This window comes from Entelurus aequoreus, linkage group LG22 (genome assembly GCF_033978785.1).
Source record: "Entelurus aequoreus isolate RoL-2023_Sb linkage group LG22, RoL_Eaeq_v1.1, whole genome shotgun sequence".
In the NCBI taxonomy this organism is placed as follows: Eukaryota; Metazoa; Chordata; class Actinopteri; order Syngnathiformes; family Syngnathidae; genus Entelurus; species Entelurus aequoreus.
Genome location: NC_084752.1, coordinates 29183889 through 29211372, shown reverse-complemented (window position 1 = coordinate 29211372; position 27484 = coordinate 29183889). Strand labels below are relative to the sequence as shown.

Below are 27484 nucleotides of genomic sequence, written 5' to 3'. Positions count from 1 at the left end.
CATCACACTCAAAGCGCACGCCTAAATTTTATGGATTCCTTTTGGTAAACGCCGGAGTGAGAAGAGGTTTTAAAATAATTACCGCATGCACGGCCATCCCGCCGGTTTCCGGTAAACGCAGGTGTGACAGGAGGTTTTAAATTAATTAACGCCCCTGCGGCTATTCAAGGAAATACGGTATCTTTATTTTCCTGCCTGTCGTTGACAATGGAGATTGTCTGATATTTTGTCATGGCTGCAGATCAATCAATAAAGGTTCATCTTTGTCGCGAAATTGTTCACTGTTTCACTGTGCACCCCGCCCTCGTCCCTATTTGAGCATTATAACGTTAACAAGTTAATATTCATTGAAATAAATTCAGAATTTTTTTTTTGCCTAACGAAAATATAGGCCTAGTCTTTCTAAAACATTTTTTTAACTTCTTAAAAGCATCGTTCTGCTTGCTGCAACTGCGCACACAAAGTGTGAGGAACGCACTCCTGATCTGAGGGCATTGGCAACAATAGTCAACACTTTCTTAATGGAAATGACAATAATATTATAATAATGATAAATAATATTATCACGCATTAATATCTCTTAGCCACAAATGCGTGGCCAAGAGATATTAATGCGTGGCACACATTGAATGTCTCTGCTGCATTGGATCAGTCTCCTTTCTTTAACAGGCAAAAGCTTTCTAACCTCACTAATGCCTTGCGTCGTCTATATTAGATGTATAACAACGGGCGGGTGTGGTTTTGATAAAATGTTGGTTTGGGTGGATGGCGGGTTGATGACGATTTTGTGATGTGGTTGCGGATTAAATAATTGCCTATCCGCGCATCTCTAATATATATATATATATATATATATATATATATATATATATATATATATATATATATATATATATATATATATATATATATATATATACACTACCGTTCAAAAGTTTGGGGTCACCCAAACAATTTTGTGGAATATCCTTCATTTCTAAGAACAAGAATAGACTGTCGCGTTTCAGATGAAAGTTCTCTTTTTCTGGCCATTTTGAGCGTTTAATTGACCCCACAAATGTGATGCTCCAGAAACTCAATCTGCTCAAAGGAAGGTCAGTTTTGTAGCTTCTGTAACGAGCTAAACTGTTTTCAGATGTGTGAACACGATTGCACAAGGGTTTTCTAATCATCAATTAGCCTTCTGAGCCAATGAGCAAACACATTGTACCATTAGAACACTGGAGTGATAGTTTCTGGAAATGGGCCTCTATACACCTATGTAGATATTGCACCAAAAACCAGACATTTGCAGCTAGAATAGTCATTTACCACATTAGCAATGTATAGAGTGTATTTCTTTAAAGTTAAGACTAGTTTAAAGTTATCTTCATTGAAAAGTACAGTGCTTTTCCTTCAAAAATAAGGACATTTCGACGTGACCCCAAACTTTTGAACGGTAGTGTATATATATATATATATATATATATATATATATATATACATATATATATATATATATATATACATATATATATATATATATATATATATATATACATATATATATATATACATACATATACATATATATATATACATATATATATATATATATATATATATATATACATATATATATATATATATATATATATATATATATATATATATATATATATATATATATATATATATATATATATATATATATATATATATATATAAATAAATAAAGAAATACTTTAATTTCAGTGAATTCTAGCTATAAATATACTCCTCCCCCCTTAAACCTGCCCCCCCCGCCCCCAATCTCCCGAATTCGGAGGTCTCAAGGTTGGCAAGTATGCTCACATGAAAAGTCTGAACAAATATTATTTTCCATAACTTGTGCAAAGTTTGAAAATTGCATGACTTTCGTAATTTTTTCCTGCTAGTAACTTATTTTTGCTTTCACTTGTGTGACAATTACGAATGTTGAATATGATTGGCCTTTGTAACATTTGACCCGTTCACTTCCATCATTACAAGGGAAAACACTTTTCTGTTTTTCTTCTTTTTTTTTTTTTTTAATCCAAACAAATTGTCCAAGAACAGAATGTCCTTAGATGTTCCATTATATTTTCTTCAAAGCTCACCATGTAGCAGATTTACCAAATGCACACTAACCATTGGTCCGTGATGGTAGTCTAATCAAAGAAAAAAAAATCCATCAAAGCATTTCTTGAATGCGTTTTACCGCAAATTTAAAAAGGATTTGCGCCAATTACTCTTTTTTCAAATCGGAACTAACTTCCATCAGTGCATTTATCCCCATGGCAACAATCATTGTACTAAGGCTTTCAAGGCAACTAAAAGAGAGAAAGGTTGTTCTATTAAGCTACAGGATTGGAGCACACCAACCTGAATATTATTTGTCTTGAAGTCATCATCAGCATCTTGTGCTCGTCTCTATACTCCTTAAGCCTGCACCCTTTTACAGATGCACCGTTTGTTCATACAGCGGTGAACTCTGGCGCAAATTGCTACTGCTATGGCTCAGTAAACTAAAACGCTTCCTCTTTTAATGTAGTCACTCATGTTCAAAAGTCTTTTGAGAAGAAACACCGTGTGCACTGTGGTATGTCATAAACACTCAATAGAGCTGTTCTTGAGAGCAGTGTTTTTCAACCTTTTCTGAGCTAAGTCGCATCAATATAGCTCTTGTCTCAAAGTAGGTGTACTGTCACCACCTGTCACATCATGCCGTGACTTATTTTGATTTTTTTGCTGTTTTCCCGTGTGTAGTGTTTTAGTTCTTGTCTTGCGCTCCTATTTTGGTGGCTTTTTCTGTTGCAGTTTCATGTCTTCCTTTGAGCGCTATTCCCCGCACCTGCTTTGTTTTAGCAATCAACAATATTTCAGTTGTTGCTATCTTTTTGTGTGTGGACATTGTTGTCATGTCATGTACGGATGTGCTTTGTGGACACCATCTCTGCTCCACACGCTGTAAGTTTTTGCTGTCGTCCAGCATTCTGCTTTTGTTTACTTTGTAGCCAGTTCAGTTTTAGTTTCGTTCTACATAGCCATCCCTAAGCTTCAATGCCTTTTCTTAGGGGCACTCACTTTTTGTTTATTTTTGGTTTAAGCATTAGATACCTTTTTACCTGCACACTAACCCGCTGTCGCCTGTGTTCCTGACATCTACAAAGCATTTAGCTACCACCTACTAGTATGGTATGGTATAACATGGGCTATTCTGCCGAGCTCTAGACAGCACAGACACTCAACAACGGGACATTATTTGCAGATTATAATTACTGGTTTGCAAACAATATTTTTAACCCAAACTGCATAATCTCCCACGGCACACCAGGCTGTATCTCACGGCACACTAGTGTGCGGCAGCACAGTGGTTGAAAAACACTGCTCTAGAGAAAAGACCTTGGCTGTGAAATAAAGGATTTCCCAGAACTGAAGGGTGTTTTGATGAAAAAGAAATAACTGAAACTAAGTTATGTATTATAGATTTCAATTTTCACTAATTGCAAGCTAGCCTAGCTGGATAAAATCCATTAAATGGTCTGGTTGCTATAGTTACCTGTAAGGGTATCCATGATACTTGGACCTAAAAATGGAAAGCAGGAAGCTGAAGAAAAACACAACCAGTCCAAGGCCGACCAAGCAGATAACTGTAAAGAAATGACACACACACACACGTAATATTAGATATTTCTGTGAAGATTCCTGGGAATTGAAAAAGGCTTCAAACGCGAGCTGAACTGCACGTCAGAATGTTGCTTTCAAAAAACTCAAAACAATAAAAGGGCATAAATGTGCTCAACATGTCTGGGTTACCTTAAAGTTTTTAACTTGGGCTATCAGCAATGTTATTCTGCAATAAATGAATAATATTCTCATTGATTTACTACAATATTATGTGAAAGCTACATAAACTACTACACTTTGTCATGTGTTTCTGTCGGCACTCTATAAGCTACATCATGTCAAAATATCCTCATTCATCAGCTAATCCTTTAACAAACCCTATTATAATTAAGAATCACTTCCAACTGATATTTCTTAAAATCATGGATTCAAACAATGTCACTTAAAACAGTGTTTTTCAACCTTTTCTGAGCCAAGGCACACTTTTTTCATTGAAAAAATCCCCAGCAGAAAACATAAAAAAATGAAACTCAGCAGCCAATATTGACAATAAAAAGTCGTTCTCGCAATTGTTGGATATGACTTTAAACCATAACCAACCATGCATCAATATAGCTCTTGTCTCTAAGTAGGTGTACGGTCACCACCTGTCACATCACGTTGTTGTCTCGATTGGGTCGCAGCTTGCTGCGCGGTTGTTCTTCCAAGATGCAAAAAGACGGCTCCGGACGAAAGCGTAAAGGTAGGATTGGATTTATTAACATAAATCACCCAACTACCAAAAACACAAACAACACAACAAAAAGGCAAGCGAGCCTAAAACACATGAAGCTAATATTTAGCAGAAGCTATGGCATAGAACATGAACACTTACTTGGTCAGAACGTGACGTAAACAGTGTGACATAATCAATGAAGCCAGGACGAGTGATTAACAAAGGCGGACTTAAATAGTGATCTCATGATTAGCGACAGGTGTGATCCAAACAAATGAGGCAGGTGAAACTAATGAGTCGCCATGGTGACAAAATAAACAAGGAAGCGCAAACGGGAACTAAAGAAGTCCAAAACTAACAAAACATAACTAAACAAAACATGATCCGGACCACGGATCATGACAGTCGTGACTTATTTTGAGTTTTTTGGTGTTTTACTGTGTGTAGTTTTTTAGTTCTTGCCTTACGCTCCTATTTTGGTGGCTATTCCTTTTTTGTTGGTATTTTCCCGTAGCAGTTTCATGTTTTCCTTGAACGCTATTCCCCGCTATTTGTTTTCGCAATCAAGTTGTGCGGACGCTATTCTTCTTTGTGGGGTTGTTGATTGTCATGTCATGTAAGGATGTACATTGTGGACGGCATCTGCTCGACACGCTGTAAGTCTTTGCTGTCGTCCAGCATTCTGTTTTTGTTTACTTTGCAGCCAGATCAGTTTTAGTTTTGTTTTGCACAGCCATCCCTAAGCTTCAATGGCTTTTCTTAGCGGCACTCGCCTTTTGTTTATTTTTTGGTTAAAGTTTCAGATACCTTTTTACCTACATATTGTGATCACCACAAACCATGTTCCCGACATCTACAAAGCAATTAGCTACCTGCTGCCACCTACTGCTATGGAAGAGTATTACACGGTTACTCTGCCGAGCTCTAGACAGCACAGACACTCAACAAAGGCACATTTGCAGATTATAATTACTAGTTTGCAAAACATTTTTTTAACCCAATTAGGTGAAATGACATAATCTCCCACGGCACACCAGACTGTATCTCACGGCACACTAGTGTGCCACGGCACAGTGGTTGAAAAACACTGACTTAAAACAACCAACTTATTTGCTAAGGTTTCGGTTCATATGTGGTATTTTGACGGACATATCTGCTCAGTGACACACTTTATTCAACGCTAAAGGTAACCTATGGTGATGTTTCTGTTTTCTGGCGTATTACTCTTGGTGCCACGTTGAATAATCGTGTTAAACAATGTCAAAGCGTCAAATTATAAGGTTTATGCAATTGGGCATGAGCTTGCATGCAGTTATGGATGCCTCTGAATAGGGCTGCGCAATATGGTAAAAAAAAAATACCATGAATATTAGAAAATTGATGGATTTTCTTCCTATCATCCGATCTCAATTTTGTCACACACTTTTTCTTTTTTTTTTAATTAAAGGCGGATTGTCTCGTACATATTTGTACCGAGTACCGCATCCTTACTGTTTACTACTGCAGTAGCTTGTAACAGACATTTCCACCATGTTTGATTGAGGTAATGTATTACAACAACTGACAACTGTTCATATTTATAATTGTGTTTACTAGAGGTACAATGGTATAGGTAACCCACGCTATGGTCCGTAACTGCTTTTACAGCCACGCTTTTGCTTATTTTTCAGTACATTTTGTGGGGGTAAAGAGAACAACAAATATTTATTTTTTTTGTTTGCTTGTCATCACAAACATTCTGCAGTAAACAAAGTATCAGTAGCGTCCTGAATACTATAGGACCTTTATTTCAAGTTAACTTTTACTAAACAACACTTGAAAATGGTATATCATTTTTTGTATTCTTTAATTACTTTATCAGTGCTTATCACCAGTACTTTGGCAGACAACAAGCGGTGATCCAGATTGTGGAGTTTTTAAAACTCAAATTCTGTAACTTATATTGAATAAAAATACATTCAAGTGCAGTTGAAATTTGAGATACTGTAAAAAATAATTGTGTACCAACACATAAGCCAAATGTAATGATAATTTCAGGAACACAATATTTGTCTATCCACAAACAAACAACAAAAATAACATAACGTGTCTATCTGCAGAGTCTGAGTGGAATATTTTAAGACACATAAACAAAAAGTCTGATTAAACATATTCAGAGATAAAAATGCCTTTTCTGATGAAATTAGTGGGAGTGATTGTCCCAGTCGGGACCAATACAGTCACATAGATGTTCCTGCAAGTCCTCATTCGGGGCAAAAATTTGACAAATATACAACCTTACCTACTATAGATGGTGAGACAGAGACACAGTACATCTGCATATACTGTTAAAATATTTTACATAAATTAAAAAAAACTATTAAAAACAAGCAAAGACAACATTATTGAAAGGGAAGCCAATGTATACATTAAGTTATGCATTATGCTGATTTTTATGTAAAATATAAATCTAATACTGCTGTAGTTTTGTGGTGGAATGGTATAGATCAGGGGTCGGCAACCCGCGGCTCCGGAGCCGCATGCGGCTCTTTCACCACTCTGATGCGGCTCAGCTGCATACTTGCCGACCCCCACGATTTTCCCAGGAGACTTATGGATCTCAGTGCCACTCCTAGATAACTCCCAGGGAAAATATAATCCTATTTTCACTCTAATTACTAAATTGAGGGAGTGCCCTAATTGCACTGTGGTAATAGTTCCCTATAGCATTTACAAACAGCGTGCCAGCCCGGCCACATGTTGTATGTAGCTTTTACTTGCACACATAGGAGACAGCAAAGCATACTTACTCATCAGCCACACAGCTTACACTGACGGTAGCCGTATCAAACAACTTTAACATTGTTACGTTAAAAATATGCGCCACACTGTGAACCCACACCAAAAAAGAATGAAAAACACATTTCTGGAGAACATCCGCACCGTAACACAACATAAACACAACACAACCAATACCCAGAATCCCATGCAGCCCTAACTCTTCCGGTCTAGATTATACACCCCCGCTACCACCAAATCCCCCCACACATCAACCCCCCCTCCGTGCGTCGGTTGAGCGGAAGAGTTAGGGCTGCATGGGATTCTGGGTATTGATTGTGTTGTGTTACAGTGCAGATGTTCTCCAGAAATGTGTTTGTCATTCTTTTTTGGTGTGGGTTCAAAGTGTGGCGCATATTTGTAACATAACAGTGTTAAAGTTGTTTTATAAGGCTACCGTCAGTGTAAGATGTGTGGCTGCTGAGCTAGTACGCCTTGCTGTCACTTATGCGAGCAAGCTGAAACTGCATTCTACATGTGGTCGAGCAGGTACACTGTTTGGGCAGGCTGTAGAGGGCGCCAAAAGCAGTGCCATCACGCCCTGATATTCGGGAGCCTCCCGGAAAAAATGAGAGGGTTGGCAAGTATGACGCTATCAAGCGCCATTCATTCAAAACTCGCGGGCCGCACTAACATCAAATTTCCACATTAAAGTGCGTGCCGGTGCGTGTGTTGGAGACCCCTGGTTAACATAGCACAAAGCATTTAAGCTTTGTATGCAGTGTTTTTCATTTTAAATTTAAAATTTTTTTTTGTGGCTCCCATTAATTTCTTTAATTTGTGAAACTTGCCAAAATGGCTCTTTGAGTGGTAAAGGTTGCCGACCTCTGGTATAGATTTACCTATTGTTACGAGCGTAGAGGGATGTAACATCCTTGACTTGTAAGTAAAACATCTACAATGTCATGTACACATACTGAATGTTTTTGTTCAGACTAAGAACTCTCAAAGTCAAGTACTCTTGACTTTTCGGTGACAGTTCCACCTTTCAGCAGAACAATGATCCAAAGTGCACAATCAAGATATCAAAGCAGTGGCTTAAAGACAACTCTGACTGCCTCTGTGAAACGTACTTACAGGACTGTCTCAGAAAATTAGAATATTGAGATAAAGTTCTTTATTTTCTGTAATGCAATTAAAAAAACAAAAATGTCATACATTCTGGATTCATTAAACTGAAATATTGCAAGCCTTATATTATTTTAATATTGCTGATTATGGCATACAGCTTAAGAAAACTCAAAAATCCTATCTCAAAAAATTAGAATATTTCCTCAGACAAAGTAAAAAAAAAAAGATTTATAACAGCAAAAAAAAATCAAACATTTGAAAATGTCAATTAATGCACTCAGTACTTGGTTGGGAATCCTTTTGCACAGATTACTGCATAAATGGGGCTTGGCATGGAGGCAATCAGCTTGTGGCATTGCTGAGGTGTTATGGATGCCCAGGATGCTTCAATAGCTGCCTTTAGCTCATTTGCATTATTGGGTCTGGTGTCTTTCAGCTTCTTCTTCACAATACCCCACAAATTCTCTATGGGGTTCAGGTCAGGGGAGTTGGCAGGCCAATCGAGGACAGTAATGCCATGGTCATTACACCAGTTACTGGTGGTTTTGGCACTGTGGGCAGGTGCCAGATCATGCTGTAAAATGAAATCATCATCTCCATAGAGCTTTTCAACAGATGGAAGCATGTAGTGCTCTAAAATCTCTAGAAGCGTCTGACTTGGGCTAGAAAAGAAGCACTGGACAGTTGCAGAGTGGTCCAGAGTCCTGTTTTCAGACGAAAGCAAGTTTTGTAATTCATTTGGAAGTCAAGGGCCTAGAGTCTGGAGGAAGGCTGGAGAGGAGCAAAATCCAAGTTGCTTGCAATCCAGTGTGAAGTTCCCACAGTTAGCAGTGGTTTGGGGAGCCATGTCAGCTGCTGGTGTTGGTCCACTGTGTTTCATCAAGTCCAGAGTCAATGAAGCTGTGCACCAAGAGATTTTAGAGCACTACATGCTTCCATCTGTTGAAAAGCTCTAAGGAGATGATGATTTCATGTTACAGCATGATCTGGCACCTGCCCACAATGCTAAAACCACCAGTAACTGGTGTACTGACCATGGCATTACTGTCCTCGATTGGCCTGCCAACTCCCCTGACCTGAACCCCATAGAGAATTTGTGGGGTATTGTGAAGAAGAAGCTGAAAGACACCAGACCCAATAATGCAAATGAGCTAAAGGCCGCTATTGATGCATCCTGGGCATCCATAACACCTCAGCAATGCCACAGGCTGATTGCCTCCATGCCACGCCGCACTGATGGCAGTAATCCGTGCAAAATGATTCCCAACCAAGTACTGAGTGCATTAATTGACATTTTCAAATGCTTGATTTTGTTTTGCTGTTATAAATCCTTTCTTTTTACTTGGTCTGAGGAAATATTCTAATTTTTTTAGATATGATTTTTGAGTTTTCTTAAGCTGTATGCCATAATCAGCAATATTAAAATAATACAAGGCTTGCAATATTTCAGTTGATGTGTAATGAATCCGGAAGGTATGACATTTTTGTTTTTTTAATTGCATTACAGAAAATAAAGAACTTTATCACAATATTCTAATGTTCTGAGACAGTCCTGTATACAAGTGAAATATCTAAAGATGGCTGCACCATAGCTTCCAAGCAAACAGGATGGCACTCCAGAGATGCTGCAAAAGACTGCTCAAAGATATGTGTGCCAAGCTTGTGATTTTCCAAGAGATTTTAGGGTGTATTTGCTGGCAACACTGCATCAATAAAGTATTAACCAAAGGCTGTAGATACTTAATGTGCAAAATCCAAAACCAATGAAGTTGGCACGTTGTGTAAATCGTAAATAAAAACTGAATACAATGATTTACAAATCCTTTTCAACTTATATTTAATTGAATAGACTGCAAAGACAGGATACTTAACGTTCAAACTGGTAAACATTATTTTTTGCAAATATTAGCTCAGTTGGAATTTGATGCCTGCAACATGTTTCAAAAAAGCTGGCACAAGTGGCAAAAAAGACTGAGAAAGTTGAGGAATGCTCATCAAACACTTATTTGGAACATCCCACAGGTGAACAGGCTAATTGGGAACAGGTGGGTGTCATGATTGGGTATAAAAGCAGCTTCCATGAAATGCTCAGTCATTCACAAACAAGGATGGGGCGAGGGTCACCACTTTGTGAACAAATACGTGAGCAAATTGCCCAACAGTTTAAGAACAACATTTCTCAACCAGCTATCACAAAACAATTAGGGATTTCACCATCTATTGTTCGTGATATCACCAAACGGTTCAGAGAATCTGGAGAAATCACTACACGTAAGCGGCAAGGCCGAAAACCAACATTGAATGCCCGTGACTTTCGATCCCTCAGGCGGTACTGCATGAGTGTGACATCAGTGTGTAAAGGATATCACCACATGGGCTCAGGAACACTTCAGAAAACCACTGTCAGTAACTACAGTTGGTCGCTACATCCGTAAGTACAAGTTAAAACTCTACTACGCAAAGCAAAAGCCATTTATCAGCAACACCCAGAAACGCTGCAGGCTTCGCTGGGCCCGAGCTCATCTAAGATGGACTGATACGAAGTGGAAAAGTGTTCTGTGGTCTGATGAGTCCACATTTCAAATTGTTTTTGGAAACTGTGGACGTTGTGTCTTCTGAAACAAAGAGGAAAAGAACCATCCGAACTGTTATAGGCACATAATTCAAAAGCCAGCATCTGTGATGGTATGGGGGTGTATTAGTGCCCAAGGCATGGGTAACTTACACATCTGTGAAGGCACCATTAATGCTGAAAGGCACATACAGGTTTTGGAGCAACATATGTTGTCATCCAAGCAACGTCTTTTTCATGGACGCCCCTGCTTATTTCAGCAAGACAATGCCAAGCCACATTCTGCACGTGTTACAACAGCGTGGCTCCGTAGTAAAAGAGTGCGGGTACTAAACTGGCCTGCCAGTAGTCCAGACCTGTCTCCCATTGAAAATGTGTGGCACATTATGAAGCCTAAAATACGACATGAGTGAGCAACTTAAGCTGCACATCAAGCAAGAATGCCAACTTTTTTCCAATGTGTTGCTGCCATTAAATTGTAAGTTAATTATTATTTGCAAAAAAAAAATATGTTTCTCAGTTCGAACATTAAATATCTTGTCTTTGCAGTTTATTCAATTGAATATAAGTTGAAAAGGATTTGCAAATCATTGTATTCCTGTTTTTATTTACCATTTACACAACGTGCCAAATTCACTGGTTTTGGGTTTTGTATATTACAAGTTGGTTATCCAAGAAATGCTAAGGGTGGCAATGGAATTGTAAAGCCGGATGCCTGTGTTGCTACCATTACAGGTAGTGAACAAATGTCTACCAAATTCTAGGACACATTTTGTGTCGGATGCCTATGTGTTTCTTGTAGATAGTAATGTCCCCATACCAGTTAACATTTTAAAAGATACATCTGATGCTACTGACAATGGAAATGATACACACATGAATTGTGTGGGATTATCTGCCGTGCCCATGCCGGTTTATAAATGGGGTTTGCATTGTGGATTGGTAGTTGGCAAAATGACAATCGGGGTAAAACCTCCACTGTCATTTTAGTAAATTATCTGGTTTGTGTGCAGTGACAAAGTCTATAGCCCATTTAGAACTTGATACATTATTTGAACTGCAACAAGGTCTATAGCCCATTTAGAACCTGAAACATGACTTGAACAGACTCAAATTGATGAAGAGGTGAACACACCAGATCCATCGTCTCTCGCGTATATCTGACAAGTGAACAGAGAGCTGATTCATCTTTGATGAAACGGTTTGATGTTCTAAGAGCTTAGGACAGCAGGGTGGATATCTGCTACATGATGGCTGGCTATTAAAGAAAATGGCTACCTCATAGTGAAGAGTACGCTGGCAAACCCTTCTTTCAGATTGCTACACCAGAGTGATCATAATCAGTCGAGGCATAAAGGAGAACACAAAACATATTTTTTTTGGGCCTCATTTAAAAAGTCATTGTGTATCAAAACTTGTCACACCTGCCAAATGACAGGGAATCCCAACCAGGTCGTCCAACCTGTTCCACTGTCGCCCATCTCCGCCTCAACACAACCGTTATATCTGTGTGACTCCAGGGCCTTGTTCAATGTCTGGTAGCCTATATTGGAGGACTGTGATGCGTCAGCGCAAAAGGTGTCCATCAACGTAGCTTCTTCACTCGATCACTGTCATCAAGCGGGGGTGTATTTGTCATCGCAAAGAGAAAAGGCTGTATTATTCACATAAAGTTGAAATGGATGAATAATTTCGTATGCAATCAAAAACGGTGTATCTTTTCACGAACACACACACAAGGAATGTGATTATGCCAAATTATGTATGACATTTGGCCAAATAACATGTTGTTTTGTGATGACTCAAGCTTTAAATCCCTCTTTTAGCTGAATGGCTTTGGTTAATCACATTATAATGGAATGGGGGAAAAAAATCTCATTAAATATATTAATCAGGGTTCGTACACCTTTTCCATGGCCAAATTCAAGCAGTTTTTAAGGACTTTCAAGATCAAATTTCCAGTTTTTACAGTACCCTTGAAAAGGTGAAAACCAGTTTGAATCAATCTTTGTTGTTTGAGGTCATCAAATGCTGTCTGTAGGAAAAATACGGAAAATCTGCCAAAACCTAAGTCTAACATTGAACCGGCAGTTATCATTAACTGACAGGGGCATAGCAAATGAAGCAGTGTTTCTGTAGACCAGGGGTCACCAACGCGGTGCCCGCGGGCACCAGGTAGCCCGTAAGGACCAGATGAGTAGCCCGCTGGCCTGTTCTAAAAATAGCTCAAATAGCAGCACTTATCAGTGAGCTGCCTCTATTTTTTAAATTGTATTTAATTACTAGCAAGCTGGTCTCGCTTTGCCCGACATTTTTAATTCTAAGAGAGACAAAACTCAAATAGAATTTGAATATCCAAGAAAATATTTTAAAGACTTGGTCTTCACTTGTTTAAATAAATTCATTATTTTTTTTTTACTTTGCTTCTTATAACTTTCAGAAAGACAATTTTAGAGAAAAAATACAACCTTAAAAATGATTTTAGGATTTTTAAACACATATACCTTTTTACCTTTTAAATTCCTTCCTCTTCTTTCCTGACAATTTAAATCAATGTTCAAGTAATTTTTTTTTTTTTATTGTAAAGAATAATAAATACATTTTAATTTAATTCTTCATTTTAGCTTCTGTTTTTTCGACAAAGAATATTTGTGAAATATTTCTTTAAACTTATTATGATTAAAATTCAAAAAAAATATTCTGGCAAATCTAGAAAATCTGTAGAATCAAATTTAAATCTTATTTCAAAGTCTTTTGAATTTCTTTTAAAATTTTTGTTCTGGAAAATCTAGAAGAAATAATGATTTGTCTTTGTTAGAAATATAGCTTGGTCCAATTTGTTATATATTCTAACAAAGTGTAGATTGGATTTTAACCTATTCAAAATATGTCATCAAAATTCTAAAAGTAATCTTAATCAGGAAAAATTACTAATGATGTTCCATAAATTATTTTTTTAATTTTTTCAAAAAGATTCGTATTAGCTAGTTTTTCTCTTCATTTTTTCGGTTGAATTTTGAATTTTAAAGAGTCGAAATTGAAGATAAACTATGTTTCAAAATTTAATTGTCATTTTTTTCGTGTTTTCTCCTCTTTTAAACCGTTCAATTAAGTGTAAATATCATTAATTGTTAATAATAACATAGAGTTAAAGGTAAATTGAGCAAATTGGCTATTTCTGGCAATTTATCTAAGTGTGTATCAAACTGGTAGCCCTTCGCATTAATCACTACCCAAGAAGTAGCTCTTGGTTTCAGAAAGGTTGGTGACCCCTGCTGTAGACTATTCAATGTCATTGGTGTTTGCAAACGTGTCTCCAGTTGTGTAGTTTTTCACATGTATTGTTCTTTTTACTGTTTCCATATGAGTTGGGAAATTGTGTTGGATGTAAATATAAACGGAATACAATGATTTGCAAATCATTTTCAACCCATATTCAGTTGAATATGCTACAAAGACAACATATTTGATGTTCAAACTGATAAACATTTTTTTTTTTTTGCAAATAATCATTAACTTTAGAATTTGATGCCAGCAACACGTGACAAAGAAGTTGGGAAAGGTGGCAATAAATACGGATAAAGTTGAGGAATGCTCATCAAACACTTATTTGGAACATCCCACAGGTGAACAGGCAAATTGGGAACAGGTGGGTGCCATGATTGGGTATAAAAGTAGATTCCATGAAATGCTCAGTCATTCACAAACAAGGATGGGGCGAGGGTCACCACTTTGTCAACAAATGCGAGAGCAAATTGTTGAACAGTTTAAGAAAAACCTTTCTCAACCAGCTATTGCAAGGAATTTAGGGATTTCACCATCTACGGTCCGTAATATCATCAAAGGGTTCAGAGAATCTGGAGAAATCACTGCACGTAAGCAGCTAAGCCCGTGACCTTCGATCCCTCAGGCTGTACTGCATCAACAAGCGACATCAGTGTGTAATGGATATCACCACATGGGCTCAGGAACACTTCAGAAACCCACTGTCAGTAACTACAGTTGGTCGCTACATCTGTAAGTACAAGTTAAAACTCTCCTATGCAAGGCGAAAACCGTTGATCAACAACACCCAGAAACGCCGTCGGCTTTGCTGGGCCTGAACTCATCTAAGATGGACTGATACAAAGCGGAAAAGTGTTCTGTGGTCTGACGAGTCCACATTTCAATTTGTTTTTGGAAACTGTGGACGTCGTTTCCTCCGGACCAAAGAGGAAAAGAACCATCTGGATTGTTATAGGCGCAAAGTTGAAAAGCCAGCATCTGTGATGGTATGGGGGTGTATTGGTGCCCAAGACATGAGTAACTTACACATCTGTGAAGGCGCCATTAATGCTGAAAGGTACATACAGGTTTTGGAGCAACATATGTTGCCATCCAAGCAACGTTACCATGGACGCCCCTGCTTATTTCAGCAAGACAATGCCAAGCCACGTGTTACATCAACGTGGCTTCATAGTAAAAGAGTGCGGGTACTAGACTGGCCTGCCTGTAGTCCAGACCTGTCTCACATTGAAAATGTGTGGCACATTATGAAGCCTAAAATACCACAACGGAGACCCCCGGACTGTTGAACAACTTAAGCTGTACGTCAAGCAAGAATGGGAAATAATTCCACCTGAGAAGCTTAAAAAATGTGTCTCCTCAGTTCCCAAACGTTTACTGAGTGTTGTTAAAAGGAAAGGCCATGTAACACAGTGGTGAACATGCCCTTTCCCAACAACTTTGGCACGTGCTGCAGCCATGACATTCTAAGTTAATTATTATTTGCAAAAAAAAAAAAAAGTTTATGAGTTTGAACATCAAATATGTTGTCTTTGTAGTGCATTCAATTGAATATGGGTTGAAAAGGACTTGCAAATCATTGTATTCCGTTTATATTTACATCTAACACAATTTCCCAACTCATATGGAAACGGGGTTTGTACAAACACTCAATGACAATGAACAGCGCGGATTGATTCACACCGTATTTGTGCTTGTAAACTGCAAAATGTGATATAAATACACGCACCCTCAAAATTTCAATTTTACTCATGTATTAACAAAACTGTATTACATTAATATAAGGATAATAAATTAAAGGAACATATTTTGTTTGTTTCACACCACCTCAGTCACCTTTCATTAAGCATATCTAGCCTTATAACTGTGGCTATGATAACAAAGTAAAAAAAAGACAAATGTTAACTTTTTCTGCTTTCACTGAGGTAGCCAGACAAGTTAAGTAGACAACAAAAATAATAGAGCAAGAAATGCATACAACCATGTTGTGTAAAAACTACAAAATCATTCATATTATAGGCCTACTGAAATGAATTTTTTTTATTTAAACGGGGATAGCAGATCCATACTATGTGTCATACTTGATCAACTCGGGTTATTGCCATATTTTTGCTGAAAGGATTTAATAGAGAACAACGACGATAAAGATCGCAACTTTTGGTATCTGATTAAAAAAAGCCTTGCCCCTACCGGAAGTAGCGTGACGTAGTCAGTTGATAACCTCCTCATATTTCCCTATTGTTTTCAATGCAGCTAGAACGATTCGGACCGAGAAAGCGACGATTACCCCATTAATTTGAGCGAGGATGAAAGATTTGTGGATGAGGAACGTTAGAGTTAAGGACTAGAATGCAGTGCAAGACATATCTTTTTTCGCTCTGACCGTAACTTAGGTACAAGCTCGCTCATTGGATTCCACACTCTCTCCTTTTTCTATTGTGGATCACGGATTTGTATTTTAAACCACCTCGGATACTATATCCTCTTGAAAATGAGAGTCGAGAACGCGAAATGGACATTCACAGTGACTTTTATCTCCACGACAATACATCGACGAAACACTTTAGCTACGGAGCTAACGTGATAGCATCGTGCTTAACTGCAGATAGAAACAAAATAAATAAATCCCTGACTGGAAGGATAGACAGAAGATAAACAATACTATTAAACCAGGGACATGTAAGTACACGGTTAATGCTTTCCAGCCTGGCGAAGCTTAACAATGCTGTTGCTAACGACGCCATTGAAGCTAACTTAGTATAACGGGACCTTACAGAGCTATGATAAAAACATTAGCGCTCCACCTACGCCAGCCAGCCCTCATCTGCTCATCAACACCCGTGCTCACCTGCGTTCCAGCGATCGACGGAAGGACGAAGGACTTCACCACGATCATCCGTGCGGTCGGTGGCTAGTGTCGGCTACCGCGTCTGCTGTCCGAGTCAAAGTCTTCCTGGTTGTGTTGCTGTAGTCTGCCGCTAATACACCGATCCCACCTACAACTTTCTTCTTTGCAGTCTTCATTGTTCATTAAACAAATTGCAAAAGATTCACCAACACAGATGTCCAGAATACTGTGGAATTTTGCGGTGAAAACAGAGCTGTTTGTATTGGGATACAATGTGTCCCAATAATTCCGCTTCAACCATTGACGTCACGCGCATACGTCATCATCCAAAGACGTTTTCAACCGGAAGTTTAGCAGGAAATTTAAAATTGCACTTTATAAGCTAGCCCGGCCGTATTGGCATGTGTTGCAATGTTAAGATGTCATCATTGATATATAAACTATCAGACTGCGTGGTCGGTAGTAGTGGGTTTCAGTAGGCCTTTAACTCAGCTCTAAGTTGTGAAAAAGGTTACAAATTATAAATTACATAACTTTCACAGTACAAACAAGTCCAATAATGGACTAATAATTTCCATCCAATGTTCATTAAAACGACAACCTCCCGGTATGATGGACCGATGCATGTAAGACCAAGCGTGTAGCTTTCATTTTTAAGGAAACATATTTTATTTTTTCCCATTTAATAATTTGCCTATTGAGTCGGACTGCCGAGAAATATGATGAACATTTCCAAGAATTTACAAGCACTTCACCCAAAATTCAAGCATTTTTCAAACCTTGAAAACACAACATTAAAATCCAAGCATTTTCAAGGTTTTTAAGCGCCCATACGAACCCTGATTAATATACTGAGCCATTTGTATGACAAGTTGAGTCAGCAGCAATATATTGTTTGTTGCTGCATAAATGATGTACGAGATGTGCTTCAATGTCGTCTACAGTCTGTACTTCCAGAAAGAACATGCACTCTTTTGTAACTATGTAATTGCAACTAACAATACAGGGCCGTGACACCACATGTTTTAATATTTCATGGACATTTTAATTATGGAAACATTTTTAATCTCTTAATTGGAGGTAGAATGATCCACTTTGGAAATGTGCTATTGTTGGATCTCTCGGGACATCATAGCTACCATCTATTATGCTAAGTATTCAACTAGTATGCCACCACCTTCACACATACTTGAAGAAATTACCCTGGAGTGCCATGTTTTCTCCTTAAATGGTACTAAGAATTTGAGCCAAATGGTTCATTTGTTTCCCTTCATGTTGCCTCTCATGTTGGAAAATCACTTCAATGCGTTTGGGCCAAACAAATAAGCTGTGTGGCCTGTAGTGAAAAATGGCTGAATAAAGTCCTTTACTGATGGTTGTTTGGTACAGCGAACAAAGGTGGACAAAGAATGTTGGCATTCATAGTGAGCACAAACTTACCTTTGGGGAACGTTTGTCATTTGTGAAATATATTATATCATGCTTTTGGTAGTGTCAGTGATGTGCAGGTTACTCACTTTTTATAGGGGAACTGCACTTCTTTTGGAATTTTGCCTATCATTCACAATCATTATAACAAACAAGAAGACAAACGTTTTTGGTTTTTTTTCTCTCTTTCTAACATTAAAAAATGGCCTCGTTTTTGGTGGCTAGCAATGCAGCTAATGGGAGCAATCAATTCGACCACTAAATCACTTTAAAATTGCAATAAAAAAAAACGTCAACAATACTTTATTTACGTTCCGTGACCTGTATAAAAACTTAACTGTAGCTACATTGGTTTTGTAAGAGCAAACAATGAGGAACCCTTTTTCTAGCGTACTAACACATCGAGGGCAGCACGGTGGTACAGGGGTTAGTGTATAATAACTTAACTGTAGCGACATTGGTTTTGTAAGAGCAAACAATGAGGAACTCTTTTTCTAGAGTACTAACACATCGGTGGGTAAGGGGTTAGTGCGTGTGCCTCACAATACGAAGGTCCTGGGTTCGATCCTCGGAATCTTTCTGTATGGAGTTTGCATGTTCTCCCCGTGACTGCGTGGGTTCCCGCCGGGTACTCCGGCTTCCTCCCGCCTCCAAAGACATGCACCTGGGGATAGGTTGATTGGCAACACTAAATTGGTCCCCTGTGTGTGAATGTGAGTGTGAATGTTGTCTGTCTATCTGTGTTGGCCCTGTGATGAGGTGGCGACTTGTCCAGGGTGTACCGTGCCTTCCGCCCGAATGCAGCTGAGATAGGCTCCAGCACCCCCCGCAACCCCAAAAGGAACAAGCGGTAGAAAATGGATGGATGGATGGATGGACTAACACAGGGGTCGGCAACCTTTACCACTCAAAGAGCCATTTTGACACGTTTCACAAATTAAAGAAAACAATGGGAGCCACAAAACTCTTTTGAAATTTAAAATGAAATAACACTGCATACAAAGTTTTATTTTGCTTTGTGCTATGTATAAACAAGGGGTCTCAGACACGCGGCCTGTGATACATTATTTTGCGGCCCGCACCTTAATATGGAATTTTAATGTTAGTGCGGCCCGCGAGTTTTATATGAATGGCGCTTGCCAGCGTCATACTTGCCAACCTTCCCGATTTTTCCGGGAGATTCCCGTAATTCAGGGCTACTATCCTCTCAAATTTCTTCTGATTTTCACCCAAACAACACTAATAAGGGGCGTGCCGTAATGGCACTGCCATTAGCGCCCTCTACAGCCTGTACTAAAAGCGTGCCAGCCCGGCTACATGTTGTACGCGGCCTCTGCCTGCTCACATAAGTGACTGCAAGGCATACTTGATCAACAGCCATACAGGTTACACTGAGGATGGCCGTATAAACAACTTTAACACTCTTACTAATATGCGCCACAATGTGAACCCACACCAAACAAGAATGACAAACACATTTTGGGAGAACATCCACACTGTAACACAACATAAACACAACAGAACAAATACCCAGAATCCCATGCATCCCTAACCCTTCCGGGCTACATTATACACCCCCGCCCCTCCGTGCGTCGGTTGAGGTGGGCGGGGTTGAGGTGGGCGAGGTTGGGGGGGCGGGGATTGGTGGTATCGGGGGTGTATAATGTAGCCCGGAAGAGTTGGGGATGCATGGTATTCTGGGTATTTGTTCTGTTGTGTTTATGTTGTGTAACGGTGCGGATGTTCTCCCAAAATGTGTTTGTCATTCTTGTTTGGTGTGGGTTCACATTGTGGCGCATATTAGTAAGAGTGTTAAAGTTGTTTAAATCGCCACTCTCAGTGTAACCTGTATGGCTGTTGACCAAGTATGAGTTGCAGTCACTTACGTGTGTAGGCTAAAACCCCATACAACATGTGATAGTATGGTGAAAAAAGCTGACGCGACGACAGGTTGTAAAGGATGCTAAAGTCAGGGGCACGCCCTCACTATTGTTGTCCTGGTGAAAATCGGAGATTGGTTACCCCGGGAGATTTTCGGGAGAGGCACTGAAATTCGGAAGTCTCCTGGAAAAATCGGGGGGGTCGTCAAGTATGCAGCTGAGCCGTGGGTTGCCGACCCCTGGACTAACACATCTACGTCAGCACAAAACGCGTTTGAGTTTGTAATGCACAACGGTGCGATAGGACAACAATCTGTACTGACTGAAAAACATGAACAACAGTATCTGTAAAGTATGAGCCGAGATGTTTTGTTTTGTTTGTGCGCAGCGAGCCAGACAGCGTATGTACTGTAGTTGTAATAACACGCATGACGACGTGCTGCGTGTTATTACATGATAGATATTAAAGTGTGACTCACTCGATTGTTTGATGTTGGCCGGGGAAGTTTCCTGTTGATTTTGGGTAAGTAATCCATTTGTGTCAAAATAGCATGGGTTTAAGTTCCACATTTTGCAGCTTTGATTCACTTTCTCATCACTCTCTCGGCTTCCGTCTGCGCCAATGTCTCATTCTAAGCGCTTCATTAATCGAATGATTACTGGAGTAAGTTTTAATGGAAAATAGGTTGTTACCATATTTTCCGGATTATACATTTCTCCAACGCTTCATACCCTGCGGCTTATGAAACGGTGCGGCTCATTTCGGGATTTTTCTTCGCTAGTGGCAATAATGTTTTGAATTTAACATAATTTTCATATTACGCCGACAAAGACACAGAAAAGGTGTGTTGTTGTTTGTGCTACGGCACCATCTTTTGGACGAGTTCGCTCACTGCAGGTGCTGCGGGTTGACAATATACTTCCTGTTTGGCGCCAGACGTATATTATTCGTCTATAGTGTTTCTGCTGGTATGGATTCCTCACTCAAAGCAACGTTTGTAAGTTTTATAATACAACAAACAATTTATACTTACTCAACCGTCCAATGTGTGATGTCTGTAGGAGTGTTTTATGCACATTTGTACGTGCTATCATCGTGTAATCAAGGTAGCGTCAGTAGCATTAGCGAATATGCCAACTACAGATGTCCGATAATGGCTTTTTTGCCGATATCCGATATTCCGATATTGTCCAACTCTTAATTACAGTCGTGGAATTAACACATTATAATGCCTAATTTTGTTGTGATGCCCCGCTGGATGCATTAAACAATGTAACAAGGTTTTCCAAAATAAATCAACTCAAGTTATGGAAAAAAATGCCAACATGGCACTGCCATATTTATTATTGAAGTCACCAAGTGCATTATTTTTTTTAACATGCCTCAAAACAGCAGCTTGGAATTTGGGACATGCTCTCCCTGAGAAAGCATGAGGAGGTTGAGGTGGGCGGGGTTGGGGTGGGGGGTGTATATTGTAGCATCCCGGAAGAGTTAGTGCTGCAAGGGGTTCTGGGTATTTGTTCTGTTGTGTTTATGTTGTGTTACGGTGCAGATGTTCTCCCGAAATGTGTTTGTCATTCTTGTTTGGTGTGGGTTCACAGTGTGGCGCATATTTGTAACAATGTTAAAGTTTTTTATACGGTCATCCTCAGTGTGACCTGTATGGCTGTTGACCAAGTATGGGTTGCATTCACTTGTGTGTGAAAAGCCATAGATATTATGTGATTGGGCCGGCACGCAAAGGCAGTGCTTTCAAGGTTTATTGGCACTCTGTACTTCTCCCTGCGTCCGTGTACACAGCGGCGTTTTATAAAGTCATCCATTTTACTTTTTGAAACCGATACCGATAATTTCCGATATTACATTTTAAAGCATTTATCGGCCGATAATATCGGACTGCCGATATTATTGGACATCTCTAATGCTAACATGTTTACAAATGTCTTTGTTAGTATCATTAACTTACAATGGCATTCTTTTTGTATCAGTTTTGTAAATTCACCAAAACTACACTGTGGAATTATTGAGTCTATTTACCTGATTGGAGAGCTAGCTTCCGCAGCTAATGGTCCTACCCACATTTGAAAATGAGTGATGAGAAATATAAGCATCCACAGCATGGGGCATACTTTACATCTTACTCCTTGTTTTACTTATTACTCATTTACTTCATATCTCATCTGAATGTGTAGATGTGGTGTAAATAAAGATGAAAAACAAAATAAGTGTAAGCTGAATACTTAAGTTCTCTACTTACTTCGCCTCTTGCCGACATCTCCCTTGGAGGTAGCAGCTTCGTTCAGTAGCACCATTCCCATGGTGATTGCAGCATCTGGAGAATGGTTGTCAAGGAAACTATACACTCCTATAGTTTAACCCAAGAGGAACCAGTGCAAACATTCTAAGTGTCGCAACATTGTCGCACAAGAGTATGGGTCAAAAGGCACATTCCTGTTGAAAAGTACCAACCGCACACACATTAATGGCAATTGTAGTTGAAACCATACCCTGAAAATAGTATGATGCAAGTGTTTTTTCTCCAGAAAGACTGAAAAGGGAATGATTACGCTGTGACTCATCTTACCTTCAATCAATCAATCAATCAAAGCCTACTTAAAAAGCCCTTAATCACAAATGTCCCAAAGGGCTGCATAAGCCACAACGACATCCTTGGCTCAGATCTCAAAATAGGGCAAGAAAAAAAACTCAACCCAATGGGAACCAGAAGCCCTGGAAGAGACCGCATATGTGGGGACCCACCCACCTAGGTCACCGATGCAATGGATGCCGAGTGGATATGGTTAATAACACATCAAGGGATCCTCTCACATGTAGACAAGTCAGGGCGCCAAAACATCACCGACTGATGCACAAGGAGTGGTCCACCCCCAGGTCCTGACTTCGTAATGTAATAAGTTACAACAGGGGCCTGCAACCCAAAATGTTGAGCCGTATTGGAGCAAAAATACAAAAAACAAATCGGTGTGGAGCCGCAAAAAATGAAAAGCCGTGTATAAGTCTCATAATAATATATATATTAGCTATAATAGCCTACTATCGAAATGACTATGTGTCGCAGGGTGAAGCAAATCTTTGTTGACATAAATGTTCAAATGTAATCGTTATTCTACACATTTTTACAACATTAGAAACCATTAGTAAATCAGAGGCTACTCAGAAGGTGAGATAACTCCTGGAAATAAATGGCTTTTAATGGCCAAAGGTATAGATGTGTGAGTCCAAGTTAAAGGAAACGACAGAGTGTCTTCTTTTAAATAGATGTATTACAATCTTTGACAAGCTAGGTAACGTTTGCTGTGGTCTGGAACAACATGGCACACAAACAACTATCTGTAATGCAGCCAATATTACATACAGATAATGTGTCATGAGACATGCAGATATAAATTATATACAAATAGGATAAAAGTAAAGGATATTAAATGAGCTCAAATATACCTACAAATGAGGCAGAATGATGCAATATGTACATATAGTTAGCCTAAATAGCATGTTAGCATCGATTAGCTTGCAGTCATGCACTGACCAAATATGCCTGATTAGCACTCCAACAAGTCAATAACATCAACAAAGCACACCTTTGTACATTCACGCACAGTATGAAACTTTTGGTGGACAAAATGAGACAAAGAAGGAGTGGAAGATTTTACATGTAAACAAACTGTTGCGTCACAGTCCACACTACGGTGAGTTCAAGAACCGCCGAAGTTAGTAGGACAAAACGTTGTTCACCAAATACTCTCATCAGTGAAGCATACACACAAACACATTAAACAGTGGGCTTTCTAACAATTGGGAATGTTTGTGTCATGTTTGTCCTCAAAGAAAAAACATACTAAAACAGAAACATTATTTTCCCCCCACCTTTTTTCATTATCAATCCATTTTTAAAAATGCTCCAGGGAGCCACTAGGGTGGCGCTAAAGAGCCGCATGCAGCTCGAGAGCTGCGGGTTGCTGACCCCTGAGTTACAGCTACAAACTACATCTCCCAAAAAGCAATTGAGTTAATTAGTTGCAATTTGAGCTGTTTTTTTTTTTGTTTTTTTTTGCAATGGCTGGAAATTGGTTACATCGCTAATTTGGACTATGATTCTGAAATGCACTTTAAGTGGAGGCAATAACACATCAAATAAGGATATGAATAGAGAGAAAAGGAAGTTGACCATTGGTAAGCATATGTATCTCTGTAGCAGGTGCGAACTTGAATCCTGTTATTTCTTATGGGGACAAACAATCGTTTTATTAGCACCACACATAGAGAAGTGTAAAGGTGCAAGTACACACGACTGCACGGGCAGACAGAGAAGTAGTCAAACACCAGCAGAAATTCTACTTCAAACAAGTAAACAGGCACAGCCTATTATTGGCGGTTGAATTGAGAACAAATGAAACATGGAGGTTGGACAAGAACAATCTTTCGCTTTTATATTGTCTGTTTATGTAGCCAAGCAGGTAGCCTCCCTGTGGAGACTACAATCTGATGGTGCTTTCATTCCCCAAAAACTAATGCGGCAGACAGGAGAATTTGTATATGCTATCACACACGGAAAAAAGGTGCGTCCTAAGTGGTGTGTGAAGAGCAAATGAAGAAACAAACCTCGCGGGTTGAATTGAATACATTTGCAGACCAAATGAGCTGCTGTACACTGCAGAGGTTTTTGTTTTTTAATTGATTTGCAATTTGCTGCAGACTAACATTGGCAAAAGGATACTCAGGAGAAGGATGATGTGAGACTCTGCCACGAACTGAGCCTGACTGCTGCCATGAATGTAACTCTGTAAAAGAAACACACACAGACAAAGTAAAGACTAAGTTGTACAAGCAAAAAAGGACTGAAACATATTGGGTTCAGATCAGGGGACTAACTTGACAATGGTAGGAATATTCAAATTAAGAGATATTCTTCATGACAAAGCTTTAATTTTCAAATGACAAATACCTCTGAACACATTTACCTGCAGTACCAAAAGTCGAGTAAGTACGTAATTGTGTGTGTCTAAATATTTGGAACAGCTCAAAACACATGGCCGTTGAACTCCACTGCAAACTATACTAACAAGGAGCATGCATATTAGATTGAAAATTTGCATGAATATCAATTTAAAATTTTCATGAATATAAATTTAAGGCACTATTTTGACACAGCTCTTGTAATGGATATCAGTATACAGGACTGTCTCAGAAAATTTGAATATTGTGATAAAAGTTCTTTATTTTCTGTAATGCAATTAAAAAAACAAAAATGTCATACATTCTGGATTCATTACACATCAACTGAAATATTGGAAGCCTTTTATTATTTTAATATTGCTGATTATGGCATACAGCTTAAGAAAACTCAAAAATCGTATCTCAAAAAATTAGAATATTTCCTCAGACAAAGTAAAAAAAAAAGATTTATAACAGCAAAACAAAATCAAACATTTGAAAATGTAAATTAATGCACTGAGTACTTGGTTGGGAATCCTTTTGCACGGATTACTGCATCAATGCGGACTGGCATGGAAGCAATCAGCCTGTGGCATTGCTGAGGTGTTATGGATGCCCAGGATGCTTCAATAGCGGCCTTTAGCTCATTTGCATTATTGGGTCTGGTGTCTTTCAGCTTCTTCTTCACAATACCCCACACATTATCTATGGGGTTCAGGTCAGGGGAGTTGGCAGGTCAATCGAGGACAGTAATGCCATGGTCAGTACACCAGTTACTGGTGGTTTTGGCACTGTGGGTAGGTGCCAGATCATGCTGGAAAATGAAATCATCATCTCCATAGAGCTTTTCAACAGATGGAAGCATGTAGTGCTCTAAAATCTCTAGAAGCGTCTGACTTGGGCTAGAAAAGAAGCACTGGACAGTTGCAGAGTGGTCCAGAGTCCTGTTTTCAGACGAAAGGAAGTTTTGTTTTTCATTTGGAAGTCAAGGGGCTAGAGTCTGGAGGAAGGCTGGAGAGAAGCAAAATCCAAGTTGCTTGAAATCCAGTGTGAAGTTCCCACAGTCAGCAATGTTTTGGGGAGCCACGTCAGCTGCTGGTGTTGGTCCACTGTGTTTCATCAAGTCCAGAGTCAATGCAGCTGTGTACCAAGAGATTTTAGAGCACTACATGCATCTGTTGAAAAGCTCTATGGAGATGACAATTTCATTTTCCAGCATGATCTGGCACTTGCCCACAGTGCCAAAACCACCAGTAACTGGTGTACTGACCATGGCATTGCTGTCCTCGATTGGCCTGCCAACTCCCCTGACCTGAACCCCATAGAGAATTTGTGGGGTATTGTGAAGAAGAAGCTGAAAGACACCAGACCCAATAATGCAAATGAGCTAAAGGCCGCTATTGAAGCATCCTGGGCATCCATAACACCTCAGCAATGCCACAGGCTGATTGCCTCCATGCCACGCCGCATTGATGCAGTAATCCGTGCAAAAGGATTCCCAACCAAGTACTGAGTGCATTAATTGACATTTTCAAATGTTTGATTTTGTTTTGCTGTTATAAATCTTAATTTTCTGAGACAGTCCTGTAGATCAGTGGTTCTCAAACTTTTTTCACCAAGTACAACCTCAGAAAAAACCTTGCGCTGCGAGCACCACTATAATGACCAGTATTAAAATACATCGGCATACTAGGCCTAAGAATTCATTAAAACAAGGCAGAGTGTCAGGCTTGTTTCTGACAGTTTGGTCATGTTTGGGTTTTCCTGTTTTGGTGTTTTAATTCCTGTTCAGTGCTATTTCTAGTTTCTACTGCCAGTGTTAAGAATCACTTCGTGTCCAGGTGCTCTTGTTTTGTCAGTATTTCCTGTTTGGTCCCTGTGTTTTGAAGCACCTTTACTTTATGTCCCATGTCCTGCCAGCACACATTAAATCATTAAGTATTATATTTAGTTCCACCTGGGTCCCTCCTTCAGTGCAATTTTTGTTTGTTCCCTGCTTCCTGTGACTATTAAATGAGTTTTACTTGCATTCCGCCTGCTATCTCTGCATTCTCGGGGTCACGCTGCTAGCAACGCTCACCAAAACCTGAACACAGATGTTTTATTTAATAAGTACTGTAACGTACATACACTGCACAAGCATCATGAACAATGATACTTCATATACGGTACACATTTACAGACTTCTATGGCGTACCACTAGATGGAACCCCTGTATCACTAGTGGTAGACGTGCCACCGTTTGAGAATCACTGATACAGATAATATCTTTCATTGTCAGATTGGA

At 39.2% G+C, this 27484-nt stretch overlaps 1 protein-coding gene across 1 annotated transcript in view; it reads right to left on the bottom strand.

Moving 5' to 3' along the window:
- Window positions 1-27484, bottom strand: part of tusc3 (tumor suppressor candidate 3) — a 199285-nt gene that overhangs the window by 4836 nt on the left and 166965 nt on the right. Inside the window, exons 7-9 of the mRNA XM_062033676.1 lie at window positions 24980-25043; window positions 22502-22576; window positions 3560-3650 (exon numbers count right to left, since the gene is read on the bottom strand). Of these exons, the coding sequence (XP_061889660.1) occupies window positions 3560-3650; window positions 22502-22576; window positions 24980-25043 (230 nt within the window). The remainder of the gene's footprint in view (window positions 1-3559; window positions 3651-22501; window positions 22577-24979; window positions 25044-27484) is intronic.